Raw genomic sequence first — 23,257 nt, 5'->3', positions numbered from 1 at the left:
TAGAGGGCAGTAATTTGGGGAAGACTGTAGAATGGGAGAGGGGAGCCATGCTAGCAAGACGGAGAAAGGCTGGAAAAGGAGGGTTCCAACAGGCCGATTGATGCTTGTCTGGGAAGGGTTGGAAGCTGAAGTACCCAAGTTGGGGGAAGGGAGAGTTAGGGATAGGATGGAGAAGAAGGTCGAGCTGAAGGTCCGAGGGAATTATCTGGCATAGGGGTAGCAGAGGGCAGGGCAGGGTCCCGGGAAGAGGGAGAAGAGTGGAGGACAAGATCCCTGGAAGGGACTGTTGACCGCCGTAATCCGAGGCCAGCTGGGACAGTAGCGGGGGAGCCGGAGGCGGGGCCGGGGGCGGGGATCGCGCTGCTCCAGCCCGGCCCCGCCCTACCCGTACTGGGAAGCCCGGGCCCCGACACAGACAGGAAAGTCTGCAGGGCTGGCCCTGTCCGGCTCCTGAGCCGCTGGTGCTGCGGTCACCGTCACCATGTCAGGTCAGTGCAGCTTTCTGGGACTGCGCGACCCCGGTGGAGAGTTCCTCTCCGGCCCAGTCCGGGGAGCACAGGCAGGAGCTGGGCCCCGGCTAGGAGGTCCCAGGCCCGCCTGGCAGAGCCCCCGGGGCCTGGGGATCGGGACTGGGAGAAAGGAAAGGGAAGGGGCCGTAGCCCGGGTATCCTGCAGCGGTGCGCACGCTTGGCTGTGCGTGCGGGGTTTGTTTGTCTGTGTCCGCCGAGGGCCCGCGGAGAAGGCGGGGTGGCTGTGGCGGTGGGGAGCAGGGAGCGGAGAGCGCCTCTTCTGGGAGGGGAGGGGGCAATCAGTGGGGCGAGACTGCGAGACGCCTTTCCTATCTCCTCAGTCCGGGGACGTAGTCTGTATGTTGAGTCTGGGTGCGGGCGTCGCCCACCCCGAGCCCTCAGTGACCTAAGAGATGTTTTCAGTGACCGGGGCCGGCTTGAGCTTTCATTTTGGTCACTCGGGCTGGGACTGGGCACAGAGCCCAAGCGCATCGTTGGTACGGGCTTCGGGTTTTCTTGAGAATCCCTCTGCCAACGGGAACATTCAGCTGTATCCGGAAAGAGAACTGGGTCTGACTCACTGCGGGCGTCAGGGTATTCCCTTTGCTATCACTTAAAGTAAACATTTGTGAAAATCGATGACTCTCAGTTGTCAAACAAGTGACTTCCAACTTTTGTTCCTGAGGATAGGCTCCAGTCGGGTGAACAGTGGGACTTCTCTCTCTCACCTGGAGGGGATAAGCAGCCTTCCTCTCTCTGGCCCCGATGTGGATGCTTAGAAACTCGATAACTCTGGCCCTAAGCATTAGAAAACTGACTTTTCCATTCTTCTGGGGGAAAACTTGTTGACTGAAAAGTTTTGGGAAAGTTATTAGAGTATAGTAAGTATAAACTGGTATGGAATGTATGTGCAAATGTGTTTATCTATTGAGCTTATTATAAATAGAGCTCAAGGGTTTACAGGATATTTTACATACATAATAATACATAAAATTTGGGTTTGTTTTGTTTTGTTTTGTTTAAATCTGTGTGGTGTTTGTGTACCACGAATCCCTTTGAAAATTTGATGAAGTTTCTGGAGTACTGAGAATAACGTTTTGTTATTTTTTTTTTTAAGTTTTCAATAGTATTTTGTTTTTTAAAATACATGTAAAGATCCATAGTTTTCAACATTCATTTTTGTAAGATTTTGTGTCCCAATTTTTTTTCTTCCCTCACTTCCCTCCCTTCTCCTCAAGACCGAGAGTAATCTGAAACAGGTTAAATATGTGCAAGAGAATAATGTTTTTAAGAGCATAAATTGAATATATAGAATTACAAAGAAATCAATTATAGTTATAATATTAAAAATAAAGATTTCTTTTCCTATCCAAGGACCCTATTCATGGGCCCACTGAAATCTATTCATGAACTCCAATCTCTAAGAGACCCTAGAGATCACTTGGTTAGATGCTAACATTCTACAGATAAAGAAATTGAAAACCAGAATCTTTGCCCAAAGTTACATAGAATTGAGATTTGAACACAGGTCCTGTAATTCCAAATCCAGTGTTATGTCATGGAATCACCTGTGGCATTACCCTTCTCCCAGAATTGAAATTTTTTTTTTTTTTTTTGAGGCTGGGGTTAAGTGATTTGCCCAGGGTCACACAGCTAGGAAATGTTAAGTGTCTGAGACCAGATTTGAACTGGGGTCCTCCTGAATTCAAGGCTGGTACTCTTATCCACTGCGCCACCTAGCTGCCCCCAGAATTGAAATCCTGAGGTAGTTACTTCCCTTTCTCTTGGCCCTTCTGCCCAACTCAATTGTCTAGAGGTGGGGCAGTATAAGTATTATTTATTCTCATCTTAGTAAGGAGGAGACAACCACAGAAAAATGAAATGACTTGCTGGAAACCATAAGGCCATTAAATGGGAGAGCTGAAATTCAAACCTAGGTCTTTTGGTTTTTAATTACTCTCTCCCCAGCCCCAATCTGGACTAATTTTTAGATATAGCCTCTGGAGTCAAAATGAGACCAGTATAAATAATGCAGCAGTCCTAAACCTTTTGCTTTGAACGATGACATTCAACTAATAAGAGCAATTTTTGTACTGTCTGTGCTTGAGACTGGAGTTTTCTTTTGAAGGGAAAGATAGGGACCATCTTTTGAAACTTCAAGGACCCCATCCTTCTCCAGAAGGCAGATCTCTATTCATTTTTACTCATGCTAAACCACCACAGTTTCTCCCTTCTTTTCTTTCTCTTCTGCTTTGGTGGGGATGAAATGCAGAGAAAAAAAAAAAAGTGGACAAGAAGCACTTGCTCAGGCTCAAGCCTGATGATTATAGCTAGCAGTATTCACTTGCTGCTGGTAGTGTTGAAACTCCACCTCCCCACCCCCACCCCTCAGTGTTACTGACAAGGGGAATCAGATTACAAAGATGGAGAAAACCAGGTGACTTCCAAGCTCTGATATTCCAGTTGTCAAAGCATGTTTAAGGCAACATGCATCGAATACCCAGGAGTGCTGTTGAATTTAGCTATGAGTGAGTGGATGCATGCCAAGTCCAACCCAGCTATTATAGCATTGTCTTTACTGTTAGGTGTCTCAAAGAGAGACTTTCACTTCGAGGCTTCTGGTGACCAGAGGTTGTATCTAAGAGTTATTTAAGTTCATAAATCTGTTCATGAACTTGAGCCTAGCAAAGGAAATACTTTCACATACTAGTAATATTAATAATAATAACTCATTTGCAATTTGTTCACTCTAGCCTTATCAGGGTAGGTGAGGTGATCATAATATTACTAAATTTTTCAGGTTAAACTGAGGCTCTGAAGTGTTGATTTACTCAAGGTTACACAATTACAGGTAGGATTTGAACTCAGCTTTTTCAATTCAAGGAAAGCACTCCTCATTTTACTAGGTAAGAAAAGTTAAACAATCTATGTTCCATTAGTTGCTGTGTGTGTGTGTTAATAGAACCCTCCAACCATTGATGCATGGAATCATTTCTTAAATTTTTCTTAAGTATTTTAGATGTAAAGACAGAGCTAACAACTGGATTGTCTTTCCTGCTGAGACATCAGGTTGAGGATTCTTATAGTCAGAACTTGATTGGCTGCCTCAAGAAATCCTTGAGAAAGCTTGTTCACCCATAGGGAAGAAGGCTAGCTAGACCCTCAGTTGGTATCTTCTATATTAATGAAATTCAAGGAAAAAAATACTTTAATGGATGCATATTATGTTAGCAATATATCAAGTTTCTTCCTGACCTCACCCTCCCAAGATCAAGCATATTGGATCTGTTTGTTCTTCAACTTGTTCTCTCCCCTCCTTTTTTTTTTTCCAAATCAAAATCACATTCTGCCTATTAAAGATACAGTAATATATTATCAAGAGCTAGTGAGACCTAGGTCCAAGTCACTAACTCACTCTGGAACCTTGACCAAGACCCCTCAATGGACTGGCTTCTTATGAACCTCAAAATACTGTCAGGACTCTTTCAGCTCTGATGTTAACTATTGTTAAGTATCAATCAATTGTCACAGTAATACAAAGATGAAAAGTCATACAGAATTGCAACATGTATATGAAGATTATGATACAAAGTAATAAAAAATGAGGTATTATTTATATGTAGTTTTAAGGTTTGCAAAGGACTTAAATATTATCTCATTGTATTCTCACAACAACCTAGGGAGGTAGGTGCTATTATTATATCTATTTTACAGATGAAAAAGATAAGGCAGATAGATTTCAAAATCACACAGTGACTAAGTATCTGGGATTGAATTTGAATTCAAGTCTTTCTAACTTCCAGTACTCTAGCTATTTTACCACCTAGTTCTAATAAGACTAGAGGAGATAACTTTGTGGATAAGAAGAGATGTGGTTTAGATAATAGTATGGATAGGGGGATTCCAAATTGATTGAATGGCCAGGTGCATTGGTATAGTGGGTAGTGTAATGGCAAGCTGGTTACTTAGGCCCCTTGTTTGGCTGTTGTTTGTTCTTCATTCTAGAAGAGGATCAGGATCAAGAAGGAGATGCCATGACATATAAATGAATTGGATTTAAGTAAGGGATGGCTGGGAAAAGTCATCTGCCTTACTTTTTCCTCCAGAGCCATTTGGGTCTAGTGGCCAGATACAGATCAGGATGACTGGAGATGGCCCTGAATGAAATGGGTGACCTTGGCCTTTTTAAATTAACTAGCACTGGGAATACAAATAGGAAAAAAAAAAAAAAAAGCCTGTCCTCAGGGAGTTTACATTCTAATGAGGAAAAATAATGCATAAATCGGAACTTGGAGGGGGGGAATATTAAGGTATGGTATTGAAGTACAAAAAGGCAGAAACAAAAACAGGGGCTTAATAAATGATGGCAAGTCTAAGCTCCTTCCCAAAATGAAAGAATTGGGATGGGACCAGCTTGGTATAGGAATATTCTGGGTGAAAGGCCTCTAGAGAGGATGAAAATTCAGACTTTTTCTATGGTATGCAGGGCCAAACAAATTTTATATGGATTTTCCAGATCATGTGGCTACCACACCCTTAACTTCCTCTCCCCCACAATATGAAAGGGACAATTTTATAGCATCTTTTTTCACCACCACATTATAGTAGTCCAGTCTGACTATAACTCAGGATGTGTAGAGGAGAATAGGGTGAAATAAGTCTGGAGAGGTGGATGCCTTGTGTGCTTGATTCCATCTCCCTAGCTAGAAGAGCAGACCTCCAAGATGCTCAGTGAAGCTGGACATTTAGAATCAGTATGAATGAAAAATGTTGAATAGTTGAACAGTGCGTCTGTTTTTACATAGGATTTTGTTTCTGCCCCATGTCTTGTTCAATCAGGAAGCAGAAACATAGACTGAGGTCTCACATTTTTCATGTTAAAGCATTGGCTCTATACATTTGGCCCATGACAAGCCAGAGCAGGGAGACCAGGAGGTGACTAAAGACCATTCCACACCTGTTGAAGGAAGTGGAGATGTTCAACCTAGAGTAAAAACAAAACCTGGAGCATTTCAAGCACTGTCTTCAAGTATAAGAAAAGCTACTATGTGAAACACATTTTAGCTTGTTTCATTGGGCAACAGGGGCTAAAAGTAGGAGCAATAGGCAGAGCTACAGGGAAACAGATTCAGGCTCAAGATCATATAGCTTTTAGTATATGGCAAATGATTAATAAATGCATTTTCATTCATTTAAGAACAAAACATTTTGGGATAGGGATAGATTTTGGATCTGTGGTTTCATTGATATAGGGAATTCCCAAGAGGGAGTTTGTCATTGTCCTTTGTTATTGCAGTTTATCATCTTCTCTGCAAATTATAGACCTAGAGTTGCCTAGAGGTAACTTACCTAAAGACACACATACCTCCAGTGTGTCAAGCTAAAATGGAATCCAGATCTTGGCTTCAAGGCTAGGTTTCCTTCCACTATATTATTTGTTATTCAGTCATATACACTTTTCTGTGACCCCATTTGGGGTTTTCTTGGCAAAGATACTGGAGCAGTTTGCTATTTCCTTCTAGGGCTCATTTTACAGATGAGGAAACTGAGATAAACAGGGTTAAATGACCTGACCTACTAAGGTAATAAATGTCTGAGGTCAATTTGAACTCAGATTTTCTTGATTCCACATTTGATACTCTACAGCACCACCTACTATACCAAGTTGCCTCTCAAAACATTTAGATATGTCTAAAAGTAGATGAGATCACCTGATAAGACTGAGAGTTCTCTGTTCCTAGAGACATATAAACAGGACCTGGGTAGTCACTTGTCAGCAATATTTTAGGGAGTTTCTTGCTCAATTACGGGATGTTCTATATGAAATTCTGGGCTACCTTTCCAGATCTGATATTCTAGGATTTTATATCCCAGGTCTCTGAGACTAGATTTCAGCTTGGGATAGCCTAAGAATGGTGAAGATGCTTTAGTGTTGCTGGTTTTTCCATTTGAACAAAATCATCCTCAAAATCAGCATTTTAGAATATGGCCCAATGCCCTTCCCTATTCTATTCTCTATTACTGTTGTCCTCTCTTCCATACAGTGCCTACCATATGCAGGGCCTCTCCTCTCCTCCAGCCCTCACAGCAAAACCTACAATCTAGGTTCTGGTTTGTGGGTCCCTGCATTGAAACCTAGAGGAAATTTTGAATGGTGTCATTACCTCAGCCCAAATGCATTTACTGGAATACCATAGAATATCCTTGTTCTGAGTTTATATCTGATTATTTCAGTCTCATAAAATGTCTGAGCTGGAAAGAAACTTAAAGGGCATATAGACTCAGTCATTTTACTATTAATAGTACTTTTAGAATTTGCATATCTTAGTGGGTAGTGCCAAATTCCAACTTAGGAAGTTCTAGGTTCAAGTACCATTTCTGACATTGAGTGGTCATATGATCCCTGGGAAATCCTTTAAACCTTTGGGGCCCAGGCAGCTCCTTGAGAGCATAAGTTGTACATTAATAGAGGGTATTTCCTCAATAGAGTCCCACCTGTGATTAAAAAAATAACTAGCTTAATTTATTTTTGTCCCTTTTTAAAATTTTTAATTGTTTTTACAGTTAACAAAGATTCATTTTCTTTCTATCTCAACACAAAAACAAACTCATAACAAATTTAAGCCATTAATCATGGCTCAAGTACACACACACACACACATATACACACACACACCATGTGTGATTCTGCACATCCTTTCTCTGTCAGGAACTAGGTAAAAAGCTTCATCATCAGCCCTCTACCATTTCCAGTGGTCATTGTGTTGACCAAAATTCTCAGGTCTTTCAGAATTGCTAGTCTTTAGAAGTATGCAGTATATACATTGTTCTTCTGATCGCTAAAATTCATACAAATTTTTTCCAGTTTTCTTTGAAACCACTCTTTTATCATAACATTTCACTCCATTCACATACCAGAACTTGTTCAGTTATTCCCTAATTGATAGGATCTCATAACTAATATGATCATTATCAACATTATTAATATTATTATAGATATTATTAACATGATTGTATTAATTTTTCATATGGATGCTAGTTATTAATCATTAACATTAATATCATCATTTTTAAGAGCTGGCCTTTATATAGTGCATTAGGGTTTGCTAAGCACTTTGCATGTTTAGTCTCATTTGACCCTCACAACAACCTGGTGAGTTCAGTAGTTACAGATGAAGATACTAGACCTTAAAAGATGTAAAATAACTTGCTCAAAACCATACAGTGATAGAACTGGGATTAGAACTCAGGTTTCCACTTGGCAAGATTTCCTGTGGCATCTTAAATAACAAAAGTTACTAAAATGACTGAAGCAGCATATTTAGGAATAAAGAGTACAGCAGAAGTTTTTAGTTTTAGGTATTATACTACAGGAATCAAATAAAGTGAGACATTTCTGTTCTCAAGAAGCTTACATTCTATTGAAGGATGTTGACATATAAGTAAATATAGAATAAATACCAAAAAATACAAAATAATTTTTAAGTGAGAAGAGGAAACAACAACCAATTGGGGGAATTGGGGAAGGTCTCTTGAAGGAGATGACACTTGGCCTGACCTTGGAAGGGTTCTAAAAGGTAGGAGTAAGAAAGAGCTTTCCAAGGATGAGAGCCCAGCTTGAATGAGAGCCTAAAATATTGGAGCTGTAAGTGTCAAACTTTCAACAGACCTTCAGACTGCAACAGTCCCAAGTAAGAGTGAGAAAAACCAGATGAAAATATAACTGAGAAATGTTTAATAAAATAAATAAAATACAGTACAACACAGGTAATGTTAATTTGTGCTTTTCTAAGTCACTATATGGCCTGCAAGGATCTATTTTTATTTGAGTTTGATACTACTGTTGTATAGGAGGAAAAGCACCTAGGTTAGTTTGATTGGAACATAGTTTGTGAAGGAAATAACATGTAATTTGCCTGGAAATATAGTCGGGGGATGGCTAATAAAGGCCTTTAAATCCCAAAGAGAGGAATTTATATTTTTGCCCTAGAAAGAGCTTCTTGAACAGAGGGATGACATGGTGTGACCTGTGGAATATCAAATTGGTGGCAATATGGGTATGTTGGATTGAAGAGGAAAGAACTGTGGAAAATAAAGGCCATGGTGACCAAAAAGTACTTATTAAGTTAAGTATCCACGGGGCACTGGACTGAAACAGCTCTTCCCTTCAAGGAGTTTATATTCTATTGGAGAAAATTACATATACAATATAAACAAATACAAAGTATAGAAAAGTAAATACAAAGTAGCTGAGGGGCACAAGTATTTGGGTAACATTTGTTTAAATTACCTCTAGTCTTTGCTCTCTGGTAGATTTTTAGAAGTAGTAGATTAACATGAAGAAATAGCCTCTTTTGAGCATTGCTTCCTCTGCATATTCACACAGGACAAATCTCTGTTGAATTTGAGGCTAAATCTGAAGAGAATAGTTCTCTTAATTTCTCCTTGAAGCTTCTAATAAGATTCATAACAGAGAAATACTTCAGAAACAAACAAAACCCAAAACAAACAAAAAATCCCCCATGAATCCAGATCATTCATTCATATATCATATGATTCCCCCCCAAAGGAATAGAACCAGACAACAAAGCTGGATTTCAGGGTAACTGGGGGATGTGGGAGCCTTTTTCAGGAGAACTAATCACTGAAGAATGAGCAGGCCAATTAGGCAGTGTGAATCGTTTTCCAGAGAGAAGAGAGCTCATGTGGCTGAACTGATTCAGAATTCTCCATAGAATGGTCTTAAGCGGTCAGAAGATAGAGAATTGCTTCCATTGGTAAACTGGTGCTCATGTCCTTGGAGGATGAAATCAAATAATAGTCTTGGTTCTGGGTGAAGGAGCCTTAGGATTGGGCTTGACAAATCCTGAATGACACCTAGCAATTTCATTGTGGCAAACAGCAGGATTCAGAGGGAAAGGACACTGACTTTGGAATCAGAAGCCTGGAGTTCATATTCTTACTCCCTTTGTGTGATTTTGGCCAAGACACTCAACCTCCCTCAATCTCAGTTTCCCCATCTATAAAATGTGGGACTGGACCAGATAGTATTTCTATCTTTAAGTCTGTGATCTTGTGACTTTTTTTTTCCCCTGAGGCAACTGAGGTTAAATGACTTGCCCAGGGTCACATAGCTAGGAAGTGTTAAGTGTGACACCAAATTTGAACTCAGGTCCTCCCTACTTCAGGCCTGGTGCTCTATCCATTGAACCAACTAGCTGCCCCATGACTTGCTTTTTTTAAGAAAAAGTATATTCTTACCTGAAATTACATACATTAATTATACTTATCATATTTTCTATTCATTCATCTTCATTTTTTATGACTATGGTACCTTGAAAGGAAACTAGAGCTCCAGATAGAAAAGTAATGGACAGGCAAGAGTGGGCATCCATCTGAGGGCTCAACAATATACCATACCTATTACACACATAGTTTTGTGCCCTGCAAACACTTGACTAGAGAGATCACTAGGTTTCCTCTTGCTCCAGATTCCCCCTTGCCCATATATCCTTCTGAGTGACCCTAATTGTCTCTTTCTAGAGCTCAGAACTTAAAGGTGTTGCCTATTGTTTGTTTTTAATTTGCCTTTTGTTTTTCATTTCTTGAAAGCTAAAGCATTCATTGGACACTTCAGATCTTGGGGTTGGCTCCTGTTTGCAAACTCTGCCCCATAGTTCATTGGTTCAACAGTTTTTCTCCATTTATTTGGTGTGGCATAAATGTATCAAGTCTAAGGAAGTTGCTGTTGGATGCTGATATATATCCACCATTCTTATTTCTTTTATATCTAAAACTACTCCTATTGCTATTGCTGCTGCATTTGGGCAGTTGTTGTGGCTTCATTCCAGGAATTCATTCCAGGAATAATCTTCATCAAGTGGTTTTTTTCCGAGGGTTATACACTGACAATTAAAGAAAGACAAAAAGGACCTACACATACAAAAATATTTTAACAGTTCTTTATGTTAATAGTGAAGAACTTAAAATTAAGGGGATATCCATCAAATGGGGAATGGCAGAACAAATTATGATATGAATGTATTGGCATACTATCAAGCTGTAGGAAATGACAAAAGAAATGACAAAAGAGAAATCTGGGAAGATTGTATGAATTGATGAAGGGTGAAAGGAGCAGAAGCAGGAGAGTAATATACAATAACAATATTTTACATATGGAAGCATTCATTGCAATGACCAATGAAGATGGCCAAGGCATAAATTTATGGATATGACAGTATGATGATGAGTTTTGCTTGACCTTGAATATTTGTTAAAAGAGTTTTGTTTTTTGTTTTTATTTTTCAGGAGAGAGGGAGAAGGAGAAGTAGAAAGGAGATCTAGCCAGGCAATAGGGTTATCAAAAGAAGAAAAAAAGAGGATAATTGAAGTTATTTTTATTTTCATATAATAATAGCTTTTTATTTTTCAAAATACATGCAAAGATAGTTTTCAACATTGACCTTTGAAGAACTTTGTATTCCAAATTTTTCTCCCTTCCTCCCAATCTCCCCCTTCTCCTAGACAGCAAATAATCCAAAATAAATTAAACATGTGCAATTCTTTTAAACATATTTTCATATTTATCATTCCAGATAAGAAAAATCAGATCAAAATGGGGGAAATGAGGAAGAAAAAAAAAGAAAAAACAACAAAAATGTATTGATCTACATTCAGTTCCCCATGGTCCTCTCTACATAAGATAGCTCTCACTATCACAATTGAAGTATTTTTAATGTACAGAACAAAACAGAAGGAAACACAAACTAGCATGACAATTTTGAAAGTAACATGTTGAATTTATTGTGTACTTAAAGGAAAAAGTAAGTTGGAGATAATAGAGATTTATAGCTTCAAAAATTTGCTCTTTTTCTGTTTTATGTTGTATATGAAAATGGTCACTTTATTTGTTTTTAAAATTCATGTTAAAAAAAGAAAAAAATTTTAAAAGAAAGAAAAAAAAAAACTTTCTCAATTCTGGTTGTTAGCCAGAGTTGTGGAAATGTTGAGATGGGTTAGGGTGTGGTTCTTTCATTCCAAAACCACACTAGCAGGTATCTTAGTAGAGCATGTAACTCTTAGAGTTAGGCAGAAAATCTGGGCCATATGTCTGTTGACTTAATCTGAATTCTTATGCCTTCCCACAATCTTTCTGGGAGGGAGGTTGTATATTTAACTGTTTCCATTAGCCAGTTGCTTCTCCCAGGAGAAAAAATAATTAATAAAGTATACAGAAAATGAGATAGAGTCAGAAGCTTGGTAGTATTGAGTGGCATGGCCCTTAATTAAGTCAATAAGACTGCTAGGCTTGATGATTCCAAGGATCATGGGATTTAGAGTACATAGAGACTTTAAAGGTTGCTTAGTCCCATTCTTCTCATTTCATAGATGAAGAAACTGTGTCTCAAATAAGTTTTTAAAAAATGTACCCACTGGCATATGTGAAGTAATAAGAGCTGGGATTTGAACCATCTTTTAACTTCAAATCCATTGCTCTTTTCACAGATGAGATGATGTGATTAGGTTCACATAGGTCTGTTAGCTTTGCTCTATTTTATGGCCAGAGGCATTCCTGTAGCCCTATCCAGAGGCTCCCAGATGTGTGTACTGTCATAACTAGGCAAAAAAGTGTGGGAAAGCAGGTGTAACATATCCTCCCTTCAAGTGAAACAGTTCAGAGTGCCTGTTATTTTTGGAAGTGGGTCCATAAAGAGGATAGCAGCTACTATCAGAGAATCATGAAACTTTATTTTTGGAAAGGATTGTAGAAATCATATAATCCAGTGCCCTTATTGAGGTTCCTAAAGATAAAAGAATGGCAGAACTGGAATTGGGACTCTGGTCATGTTCTTCCAGTTCATTATACTATCTATCATACCATGGTCTTTCTTAATTCAGGGTACAGATACGGATGTATTAAAACCATATGGCAATTTCATTCCATCCCCTTTATGAATCATACTGGCTGCTGACCAGGCACTTGACTGCAAACATCTTTTCTTGTATCCCCATATTTCTAGACAATGATTTTTCTAAGATAATAAAGTTATTATAGACGAAAAAACAAACAAACAAAAAAAACTGCCAATATGGCAGTCTTCCTCAGAGAGTCAATGAATAAATATGCAGAAAGAGACAGACATCTTTGGGCAGAGCCAATTTGGAGATTTGATTAGCTCAACTGTGCATGTTTGTTACAAATACTTTGTTTCCCTTTTTCCCCTTTCAATGATGGTAGATGGGAGGGAGAGAAAATAAATACTTATTAATTGGGAAAAATTTTAATTTAAAAAGTCTATAGTAAAATACAAAGGAAAATGACATTATTTCTATTATTTATAACTTCCCTAGAGAGTATGGCTAAACCTGTTGAAACAATGTTGTTTAAAGATCAATTAAAAGAATTTGGAATGTTTAGGTACACAAAGAGAAGACTTTTAGAGCATGTGACAGTTCCCCTTTTTTTTTCTTTTCTTTTATTATAACTTTTTATTGACAATACATATGCATGGGTAATTTTTTACAGCATTATCCCTTGAACTCACTTCTATTCCAATTTTTCCCTTCCCTCCCTCCACCCCCTCCCCTATATGGCAGGCAGTGCCATGCATGTTAAATGTGTTATAGTATATTCTAGATACAATATATGTGTGTAGAACTGAATTTCTTGTTGCACAGGGAGAATTGGATTCAGAAGGTAAAAATAACCTGGGAAGAAAAATAAAAATGCAAGAGGTCCACATTCATTTCCCAGTGTTCCTTCTCTGGGTGTAGCTGATTTTGTCCATCAATGATCAATTGGAATTGGATTAGAGCTTCTCTTTGTCGAAGATATCCACTTCCATCAGAATACATCCTCATACAGTATCGTTGTTGAAGTGTATAATGATCTCCTAGCTCTGCTCCTTTCACTCAGCATCAGTTCATGTAAGTTAAGGCCTGTCTTCTAAAGAGGAATCAGACCCTGGCCTAAGAGTCAGAGCAAGGAGAACCAGGCAGAAGTTGTAGAGATGAAGATTTTAGCTCAATATAAGAATTTCCTCATCGTTAGCCTTGCTCAGAAGTAGCATGGAGGATTTCAGAGTTGAGTGTTTAAACTCCTAGGTATGGTGGTTTGATTTGAAGGGTAGAATAGCAGCAATGGTAGGGCAAAAAGTAAAATATATAAGATGATAGCATGCTGGAAGGGAAAAACAGGAAGTTGATCAGAGAGGCAAGTTTAAATTTTAGTCCTCAAAGAAAAACTTGCTGAGTCCTTTCCTCAGTCCTTCCCTTATCCACTTCCTCTACCTTACTCGTGAGGGACCATGTGCCTCCCTCTACCCACTTTGATGGGTTCTTAACTTGGCAGTATTCATACTTTTAGGATAATACCAAAAGCATTAGCTCTCCTTTATTCTGAAAATATAGTAAATGGGCAAAATATAAGAACTGGAGAGCACTTTAGAGATCATCTAGTCATTCTTACTCACTGAATAACAAGAAGTGCAGATCAGACCATCAAGCCTTTTTGACTCCAAGCAATTCCAAATAGTCTATTCATTATTCACTGCCACAGTGCCATGCACTGTAGTGTATAATATCATTGTTTGTGTGTGTGTGTGTGTATGTGATTTCTCAATTAGATTGTAAGTTCTTTAAGGTCAAGGACATGGAAGTGAAATCTTCTAGAATGCTGATTAACAAGATCAAAGGATATGAACAGACAATTTTTGGATGAAGAAATTAAAGCCACCTATAATCATAATGAAAAAATACTCTAAATTGTTATGGGAGCCATCTGTCAGTGGCTGCTAAAGATCCAACTCAGACCAGCAGAATGGATCCCTTCATGTGAGAGGATGATAATGATACAGGAGACTGAGAGGCAGGTGCATTCTCTGATCTCTCTCCTCTTCCCTCTTGCCTCCAATTTATTTCATTCCCAATCCACAAGCAACATCTGTGTCAGTAAAGGCTGTTTTGCCATTCCTTCAGGGTGGTTATGATTCACAGTTGTGGGGGCTTTTGGAGAACTGACCTGCCCCTTCACACTTAGGTGGTCCTTACCACTAAATCACTATTGAATAGAAAAATGCAAATTATAACAATTCTGAGGTATCATCTCATACCTCTCAGATTGGTTGAGATGACCAAAAAAATCAATAATAAATGTTGGAGGGGATATGGGAAAACTGGGACACTAATACCTTGTTGTGGAGTTATGAACTGATTCAACCATTCTAGAATTATGCCCAAAGAGCTAGAAAACTGTGAATACTCTTTGATCCAGTAGTGCAACCACTGAATCTGTATCCCAAGAAAATCATAAAGGAAGAAAAAGGACCCACATGTGCAAAAATATTTGGACATAGCTCTTTTTGTGGTGGCAAAGAATTGGAAAATGAATAGATGCCCATCAACTGGGGCATGGCTGAATAAGCTATAGTATATGAAAGTAATGAAATATTATTATTTCTATAAAAATAATGAGTAAGGTGGAAAGGTTTTTATGAACTGTTGCTGAGCAAAACAAGGAGAACCAGGAATATATTGCATCCAGTAACAGCAAGATTGTGTGAGGATTAACTATGAAAGATTTGGTTCTTCTCAGAGTGTTAGTAATCCAAGGTAATTCCAATAAACTTTGGATAGAAAATGTCATCTGCCTCCAGAAAGAACTATGTAGACTGAATGAAAATCAACATATGCTGTATTCACTTTTTTTTTCTTTTTCTTCTGTTTTTTTCCCTCTCTCATGGTTTTTCCCTTTTGTTCTGATTTTTCTCCTCCAACATAATTCATAAATCTGTATTCAAAAAAAATTAATGTACATATATTACCAGGAAAAAAGTAAAATAACAAAAAATGCAAAAAAGTAATATCTAGAAGGTTGTCATGGATAATGTTTTATAAGGGATTGTCATTCATTATTTTTTTAAGAGAAACTTACAGTGCAGGGCCATCTCCAGTCTGTTCTATATCTGGCCACTGGATCCAAATGGCTCCAGAGGAGAAAGTGAGGCTGGTGACTGTATACAGTCTTCCCTCATTCAATTTAATTCACTTGCATGTCATAGCATCACCTCCCAAAGAGGACATCATATTCTCTTTGAGAACAAAGGAAAAATAACAATAACAGCAATTTAAGACAGAGAATTTGAGACCTAGAAATGAACCATAGAATTATGGACTTATAGTCACAAGTGATCATAGAGGTCATCAAATCTAACACTCTCATTTTAATGAGGCAGCTGAATGGTTTGGTGGAGAAAGCACTAAGACCTGGAGTCAGGAAGATCAAAGTTCAAATTTGACCTCAGACATACTTACTAATTAACTATGACATCGTGGGCAATTAACTTAATCTCTGGGTGCTCTAGTTTTCCTCAGCTGTAAAATAAGAATAATAATAATATCACCTATCTCCTAGAATTGTGAGGATTAAAATAAGATCACATTTGTAAAGCATTTTGCAAACCTATAAATACTATATAAATTTTGTTGTTGTTGAGTCATTTTGGCTCATAGAGTTAAGTAATTTTCCCCAAGATTGTACAGCTAGTGAGTGTCTGAGATGTGATTCCGATACAAGTGACCCCATATGGGGTTTTCTTGCCAAAGACACAGGAGTGGTTTGCCATTTCCTTCTCCAGCTCATTTTGCAGTTGAGGAAACCAATTGCTTAACTAAATAGATCAGCTAGATCCATTGGAAAAGGAAATGGAAAACCACTCCTGTGTCTTTGCCTGTTGGACATGAATAAAAATAACTGAATAACGACAACCAACCAGGCATACAGGGTTAAGTGACTTGCTCAGGGTCACATAGCTAGAAAGTATCTGAGGCAGGATTTGAATTCAGGTCTTCCAAATTTTCCAATCTTGGCCCTTTATTCACTACACCACCTCGCTGCTCCCTGCTACATAAATACTAATTATTACTATTAACATTATTATTAAAGTGAGGCTCAAAGAGGCTAAGTAAATTTCCCCAAGATTACATGGCTAGTGAATATCAGATATGATTCAAACCTAACTGTCCTTGACTGTGTCCCATTCTCTATTGGCTAGGTGCTAGTGTATTTATTGTTTAAAAGAAAAAGAATTTACTCAGGGTCAGGAATCTAGGAAGTGGCTGAGCTGAAACTTGGCCACCTTACTAACTGTCCAGAGTCCTTTCTATGGCCCTACATTGTTGATAATAATCATAATAACTGAAATTTATATAGTGCTTTGAGGTTGCAAGACATTGAAAGGAGTGACAGTTTTCCAATAACTGGCATGCTCCATGCCCCATGGTTACAATAACTCTAAACAAAATGTCTCATCAATCCCTTTTTTTTTGAACCTGGTAGCTCTGAGGTTATCTAATCTTCAACCTCTTCTGTTATCTGTCTTTGCCACACCATTTACCAACTCTGAATGGGGCTCACTGGTTTGTTTGATCTATTTGTTTTAGACTTGTTTCAATAAAACTAACACCTGTGTGAAAAGATTGTACCATGACTTAAAAACAGTTTTGTTCTTTTGGATAGAGAAAGAACCCTTAGTAACAAAGCAGCCCTTTTTATAGTAGCAAGGAAATGGAAACTGAGTAGATACCCATAGTTGGGGGAATGACTGAATAAATTGTGGTATAAGAATGTTATGGAATATTATTGTTCTATAAGAAACAACCAGCAGATGATTTCAGAAAGGCCCTTCCTCCTCATTGAGAAGGCAAGCACTCTGATAAAGGTTATACATGTGCAGTCTTACAAAACATATTTCCATATTCGTCATGTTGTAAAAGAAAACACAGATCAAAAAAAAAAAAACCAAAAACAAGAAAAATAAAGAAAGTTTAAAGAAACAAACAAACAGCATACTTTGATCTTCATTCAAATTCCTTAAGTTCTTTCTCTGGAAAAGGATAATATTTTTCATCATAGGTCCTTCATAATTGTCTTGGATTTTTGCATTGCTGAAAATAACTAAGTCATTCATAGTTTATTGTTACTACTTTACCTGTCCACAATGTTCCCTAGTTCTGATTATTTTACTTTTCATTAGTTCATGTAAATCTTTCCAGGTATTTCTGGAAAAGCCTGGAAGTCATTTCTTATAGTACAATAACATTCCATTGCAATCACAAATCACAACTTATTCAACCATTTCCTAATTGATGAACACCCGCTCAATTTCCAAATCTTTGCCATCACAAAAATAATTATTATAAATATTTTGGCACATATAGATCATTTTCCTTTTTTTTTTTTTTTTTTAAATCTTTGGGCTACAGACCTGATAATGGGTGGGTCAAAGGATATGCATATTTTTATAGTCCCTCAGTCCCAAATTTAAAGACTGTCATAGTTTATAGAGTTTGTTTCTTCCCTTGTAGTTCATGGGGCAGCAGGATTCTGCTTGATCTCTTTAGGTTATAGCTTTATAGATGATTTTAAGACCAATACCTTGGAAAGAGAAGTCTCAAAAGAGAGTGAACAACAATTGATAACAAAACAAACAAACACACACACAACACTTGGGATATCATAGAACATACCTGTGGGAAAAGAATGTAAAGCACAGAAAGCAGACTTAGAAGGAACTTCAAGATTAATTTATTTGAAATTTTGCTGGAAATTTTGAGAAATGGTCTCAGATAATTTTGCATATTTTTGAGATGAAGACATAATTTTTGGGTATATTGTTAATTAGCCAAATGAACTCCAAACTCCTTTTTCCTTATTTCATAGCCAGATTCTAGAATCATAGGATATTAGAACTGGCAGGGACTCGGGGGTTCAGCTAGTCCAATCTTCTCATTAAACAGATGGAGAGAATGAGGCAGGGTGAGGGAGAGGTGGCAAGAACTTGTCCCTTTCACTCAAATAGCCACAGAGCTTTGATTGGGGTTCAAATGTTCAAACTTTCTATATTTTCACTTCAGTTCATGTACAGGGGGCAGCAACGACAGGTTGGGCCAAACACAGTTAACTGTTCTGAAGAAGAAACCCAGACTATATTGATCGCCTGAATGGTGGCAGTCATCCAAGTGTGTTGTGAGGCTCCTAGGAGGCACTTTCTTGGGATCTTTTTTCTGGGAATCAGAAATAAATTGAGATGAAATTTTGGCATGATGCATGTTTCTGATTCAATATAGGGCTGGCTCATTTGGTAAATAATTGATGCTTCAGTATTGAAAAGCCTCATGGAATAGCATGCTCAGATCAAAGATATTGACTTGGGAGCCCAGTTAAGTGCTCCTTTTGAAAGCATTAGAATCTGGGGGCCTGGGAAACAATTTGTGTTTGAATTGTTTAGCTGATGCCATGGATTGCAAGAAGCTCAGAACTAGGAACTTCTGCAAAATGGTAAGAGACTGTGATTTGGAATCAAAGACTATACAGTGGTGGAGCTGGATGAGGCCTTAAACATTATCTTTTCTAACTTCCTCTTACTTTTTTTTCAGTGGTTAAGCATTTTTTTTCCTTCGGACTCTCTAACCCTTCTCTCAAAGAGAAACAAAGCCCAACCCCCCTTTTTTAAACAAATAAGCAAATGAAATAAATTCTTGTATTGATTACATCCCAAAATCACTCTGCTTGTTATTCCATCACATCTCTGGTAGGAGGTGATTCTTCATCATTAGTCCTCTGAAATTATTTTAACCCTCACATTTTACAGATGGACAAGTTGAGACTCAGAATACAAGATTTTCTTTCTTTTTTTTTCCAGCAAGGAAGTGTTAAGAGTCTGAGGTCACATTTGATCTCAGGTCCTCCTAACTTCAGAGCTGGTGCTCTATTCACTAAGCCACCTAGCTGTCCTGAGAACAAGATTTTCTTAAAGTTATAGAGTGAGTTAGTGACAGTCAGGCTTAGAATTTAACAGAAATTATCTCATCCAAAGCCAGGCGATGACAACTCACTCCAAATTATATCAGAATCTAAGATGAGGAAATAAATCCTCCCCATGGTCTCCAGAGGAAAAACACTCTGCCAATGAGAAAAATCACAGTAATTAGCTTCTATTAGTAGTTCTGGGCCAAGGACAAACCATTTGTGGTTAGCAAATGTAGTCCACAGAATTGTATAGGAAACCATTGTATTATGGTCTGGACAGAAAGCACAAAAGATGATGTTCAGTTGCTTCTTCATGTCTTCATCTCTGAGTACAACTTAATATAACCTTATAATTTGTCATTTTAAGAGTTAAAATCATCTTCATATCTGCTATAAACTCAGTTTGGCTGAGAATCCCTTTTTCTGCCTCATTATATAGTGTGCTGAAATGTAGAACCATTCAATCAGTGAGGTTTTATTAATTACCAAGTCTTAAATGTTATCATAGTTAACTTTCCAAATGTCGTGACCCTCTTCTATTAAAAGATATTCAGTGACTCCCTTTTGATTAGAGAAAACAAAGTCTCTTCTCACTTTAATTCTGTCATATTTTGAGATAACTTCTCTTTTTCTGGTCATCAAGCTGCCATCTGCCTTCTATAAAACATCATTTTAATAGCTAACATTTGCATGGTCTTTTGAAGTTTTGCAAAGCACTTTACATATATTTCTCAGTTGATCCCTGGGAAGTAGGTGCTATTCTTATCCCCATTTTAAATAAGGAAACTGAGGCTGGAGGGGAGTAAGTGACTCACTCAGCCTTGCCAAGCTCACACAACCAGTTGCTTTCTATAGGAATCCCACCCAGCTACCTCATTTTTATCATGTCACTTTATTGCTTGAAAACTTTTCAATGATTCCTCAAACTGCTTAACTTGGCATTCAAAGTCCTTACAATTTTGGGGTACCCAACTTCCCAGCCTTAGTTCTATCTGTTCTTCCTAGCTCTAGCCAAATGAGACTAATCTCTGTCCCCCAGACAAGTTTCTCTACCTCTGTATGTTTTATTTCTGGTAGGCTCCACATACCCAGAATGTCCTCTTCTTATTTTATTGTTGAAATCTATCCACACACTGTTAAAATGCCACCCTTAAGCTTTGTCTATTTTCCCTTCCCCATTCCCTGTTCCAGAATGATTTTTCTCCATTTTGCCCTCACTTGAGACCCTGTGTTGAATTTTGTATTATGGCTATTTACTTATGTATTCCAGTGGTGCAACCATTAGACCAGAAGGTCCCTAAAGGCAGGAGAGATTTTATTTATTTTTGCATCTTCCTTATTTTGTGTACAGAGCAGGTACTAATAATTGTTCCTTACATTGAATTCCTGTCCCCAAACCAGTTTTTCACTTGGGGATTAGAAGCCTGTAAAACTAATCTCCTGAAGTAGCTCTATGGTAATGAGATTCAGGAAATTTGGAATTATCAAATTGGCAGGTTTGACTTTCACAATAGGTGAACTTGGCTCATTTCAAAACAAGTTTTTCCAGCTGGTGACAACAATTTATAAAGATGTATGTTTGTTTTTGTTTTTCAGATCAGACTTATTGTGACCGACTGGTCCAAGACACACCTTTTCTTACAAGCAATGGCCGATTAAGTGAGCAGCAAGTTGATAAAATTATTCTCCAGTTAAACCGTTTTTACCCACAAATTCTCACCAACAAAGAAGCAGAAAAGGTATTGGGCATTGCTCTAGATCTTTGCATCTCCTTCCATTTTTTGCACCTGCTTTCCTTTCCTCTAGGGCTAAAACTTGGACAGAAAGGCTTAAGCTTTGTGACCATGAACTGCATTGGTTTAGACTATGCTTGGTCCCCGTACTCAAAAGCTGAATCCTAATTGATTTTCTCTGTTTAGCTTCATTTTAGTTTCATTTTGGGATATTACTCTTTCTCCCCCACTTTAGATTATATAGATGAACTGTTACCTGTCTTCACCATAAGTGCAATTATGGTGACTAAGTTTACTTGTTCCTGCTGAAGCCATCTGGAATAATTCCCAAACATTCAGAGCTATGCTTTTTACTACAATTCAGTGGATTGACTGTATGGTCAGAAGCCTGAAGAACTTCATTGGTTTTCATAATCATTTTAAAATGTAAGGACATTAGGATTTAAATTCTTTATCTAAAAGTTAATTTAGAGACATTTTCAATTGATTTCACCAAACCAGAGATAAGAGTATGGGAGTAGGTGGTCAGTAGTATCAAATGCTTTGGAGAAAGCAAGAAAAGATAAAGACTTCGAAGTGGTCAACCATTAAATTTAGCAATTAGAGATCTCCTGAAATTCTGGAAAGAACATTCTCACTTGTATGATCGGCCCAGAAGTCAGAGAAATCTCAACCTTCCCACCATAGTTTCATGTTAAACAAAAGAGAACTTGGTTTTCTTTTGTGATTGTTTTGTTAAAAATACATTTTTATGGATTTCTTTTGTTTTTATATCACCCATCTCTCGCCCTCCCCACTCTCTCCTTTTCCCATTTCTTTCTGTATAATAAAGAATTTTAAAAGAAAAGGGGGGGGGAAAGTTCAGCAAAATTAACCAACATATTAGAAAAAATCTGATGTGAGAGGATTACTCACCCAGGTTTCCCCATTCCTGCAAAGAATTGATGCCAACCTGGACACTGAAACTTTCACAGAACATTTTCAATTGTTTGGCAAGGGAAATGTTGGGAAATGTAGATGATGTAGAAACAGTTTTAAATAAACTTTTTCTAGCAATTCTAGTAATCTTCTCACTGCATCTTAGGGTTTATTTCCCTCATAAGCAACATTTATAGCCCAATTCTTTTTCACTCTCTAGAGTTTCATGAACTCATCCCTGATCCTCTAAGAAAGTAGCAGTTAGACTAAGCATTCATTGCTCTACTTTCTGAAGCATTAAGCATGATCCACTTGTGTCTCTCTCCAGCTGCTAGTCCTTTGTCCCTTTTTGCTCTTACTTTCTGCCTGAGGAGGAGAGCACTCACAACCTCTCTTCACCCCTGGCAAGAATCCTGTCTAACCTGACCTTTTGCTGGGCCCTCAGGAGTTAAAGATCAGACTTGTTAACCTGATTTCTCTCTTCAGGATTTAGCAACTAATTGGTTTCTATTGGAAACTGTTCTAGTTAATGAGATTTAAAGTGACAGTGGTCTTTATAACTGTGTAGAAACTGAACAGAAAATTACTGATCTCAATTAGTTTGATCCAGATATATGATTTCTAATTTTTTTCTTTTTTTGTTTCCAAAGAAGAGAAAAAGAGTATATCTCCTCCCCAGCTTTGGAGAGGTGGAGAAGTCTATGAGTGTAGATCATTACATTTTAGGTTGGACTTGGCAACTTAGGTTGGTTAGTTTTTACTTAACATTTTTTTCTTTTTAAAAAATCTTTTGATATTGGGAATAGTTCTCTGAACATAGGGTGATAAACAAACCAAAATATGGGTGATGACCAAAACAAAAAAGAGCAATAATAAATAATTGCTCATTGGAAAGAAGATATTTCCACCCTATCACTTTGGGGTAGGAAGAGGCAAGAACTCTTATGTTTCTTTCAAGAAACAATGGTAGTAATAATGGTAGTAACAAGTAATAGTAATAATAACTCTTATTTCTTTAGCAATTACAAGATAGAGCAATAGGTTAATTTTTTTTTGGTAGCTAGGACTGGGGTATGGGATGGGTCCAACATTGTGATTTTATCAGTGTAAGAAATGTGTCTGTACCTTACATCCTTAGCTGATGGGGCATTGAGAAGTTAAAAGACTTGCCCCTTGTTATACAGACAATCTGGAACAGAAGCAATTTTAGAACTCAGATCTACCTAATTCCACCATTCTTGGGGCAAATACTGACCATTCCCTATTACTGATGGGAAAAACAGGTTTGT

The 23,257-nt window shown here is 37.9% G+C and overlaps 1 protein-coding gene across 7 annotated transcripts in view; it reads left to right on the top strand.

The window, feature by feature from the left end:
- Positions 1 to 23,257, top strand: part of CARD19 (caspase recruitment domain family member 19) — a 45,681-nt gene that overhangs the window by 7,286 nt on the left and 15,138 nt on the right. For 4 of the 7 annotated variants that reach the window (XM_074283048.1, XM_074283046.1, XM_074283051.1 and 1 more), the window contains exon 2: positions 20,914 to 21,056. In XM_074283048.1, coding sequence (XP_074139149.1) covers positions 20,914 to 21,056 — 143 coding nt within the window. Of the gene's footprint in view, positions 1 to 346; positions 489 to 20,913; positions 21,057 to 23,257 lie in introns of those variants that run through there. The other 3 variants (XM_074283052.1, XM_074283050.1, XM_074283047.1) reach the window with 1 other exon arrangement.

This window comes from Sminthopsis crassicaudata, chromosome 1 (genome assembly GCF_048593235.1).
Source record: "Sminthopsis crassicaudata isolate SCR6 chromosome 1, ASM4859323v1, whole genome shotgun sequence".
Lineage (NCBI taxonomy): Eukaryota > Metazoa > Chordata > Mammalia > Dasyuromorphia > Dasyuridae > Sminthopsis > Sminthopsis crassicaudata.
Note: the sequence above shows the minus strand (reverse complement) of the source record. Positions and strands in the feature narration are given on the sequence as shown.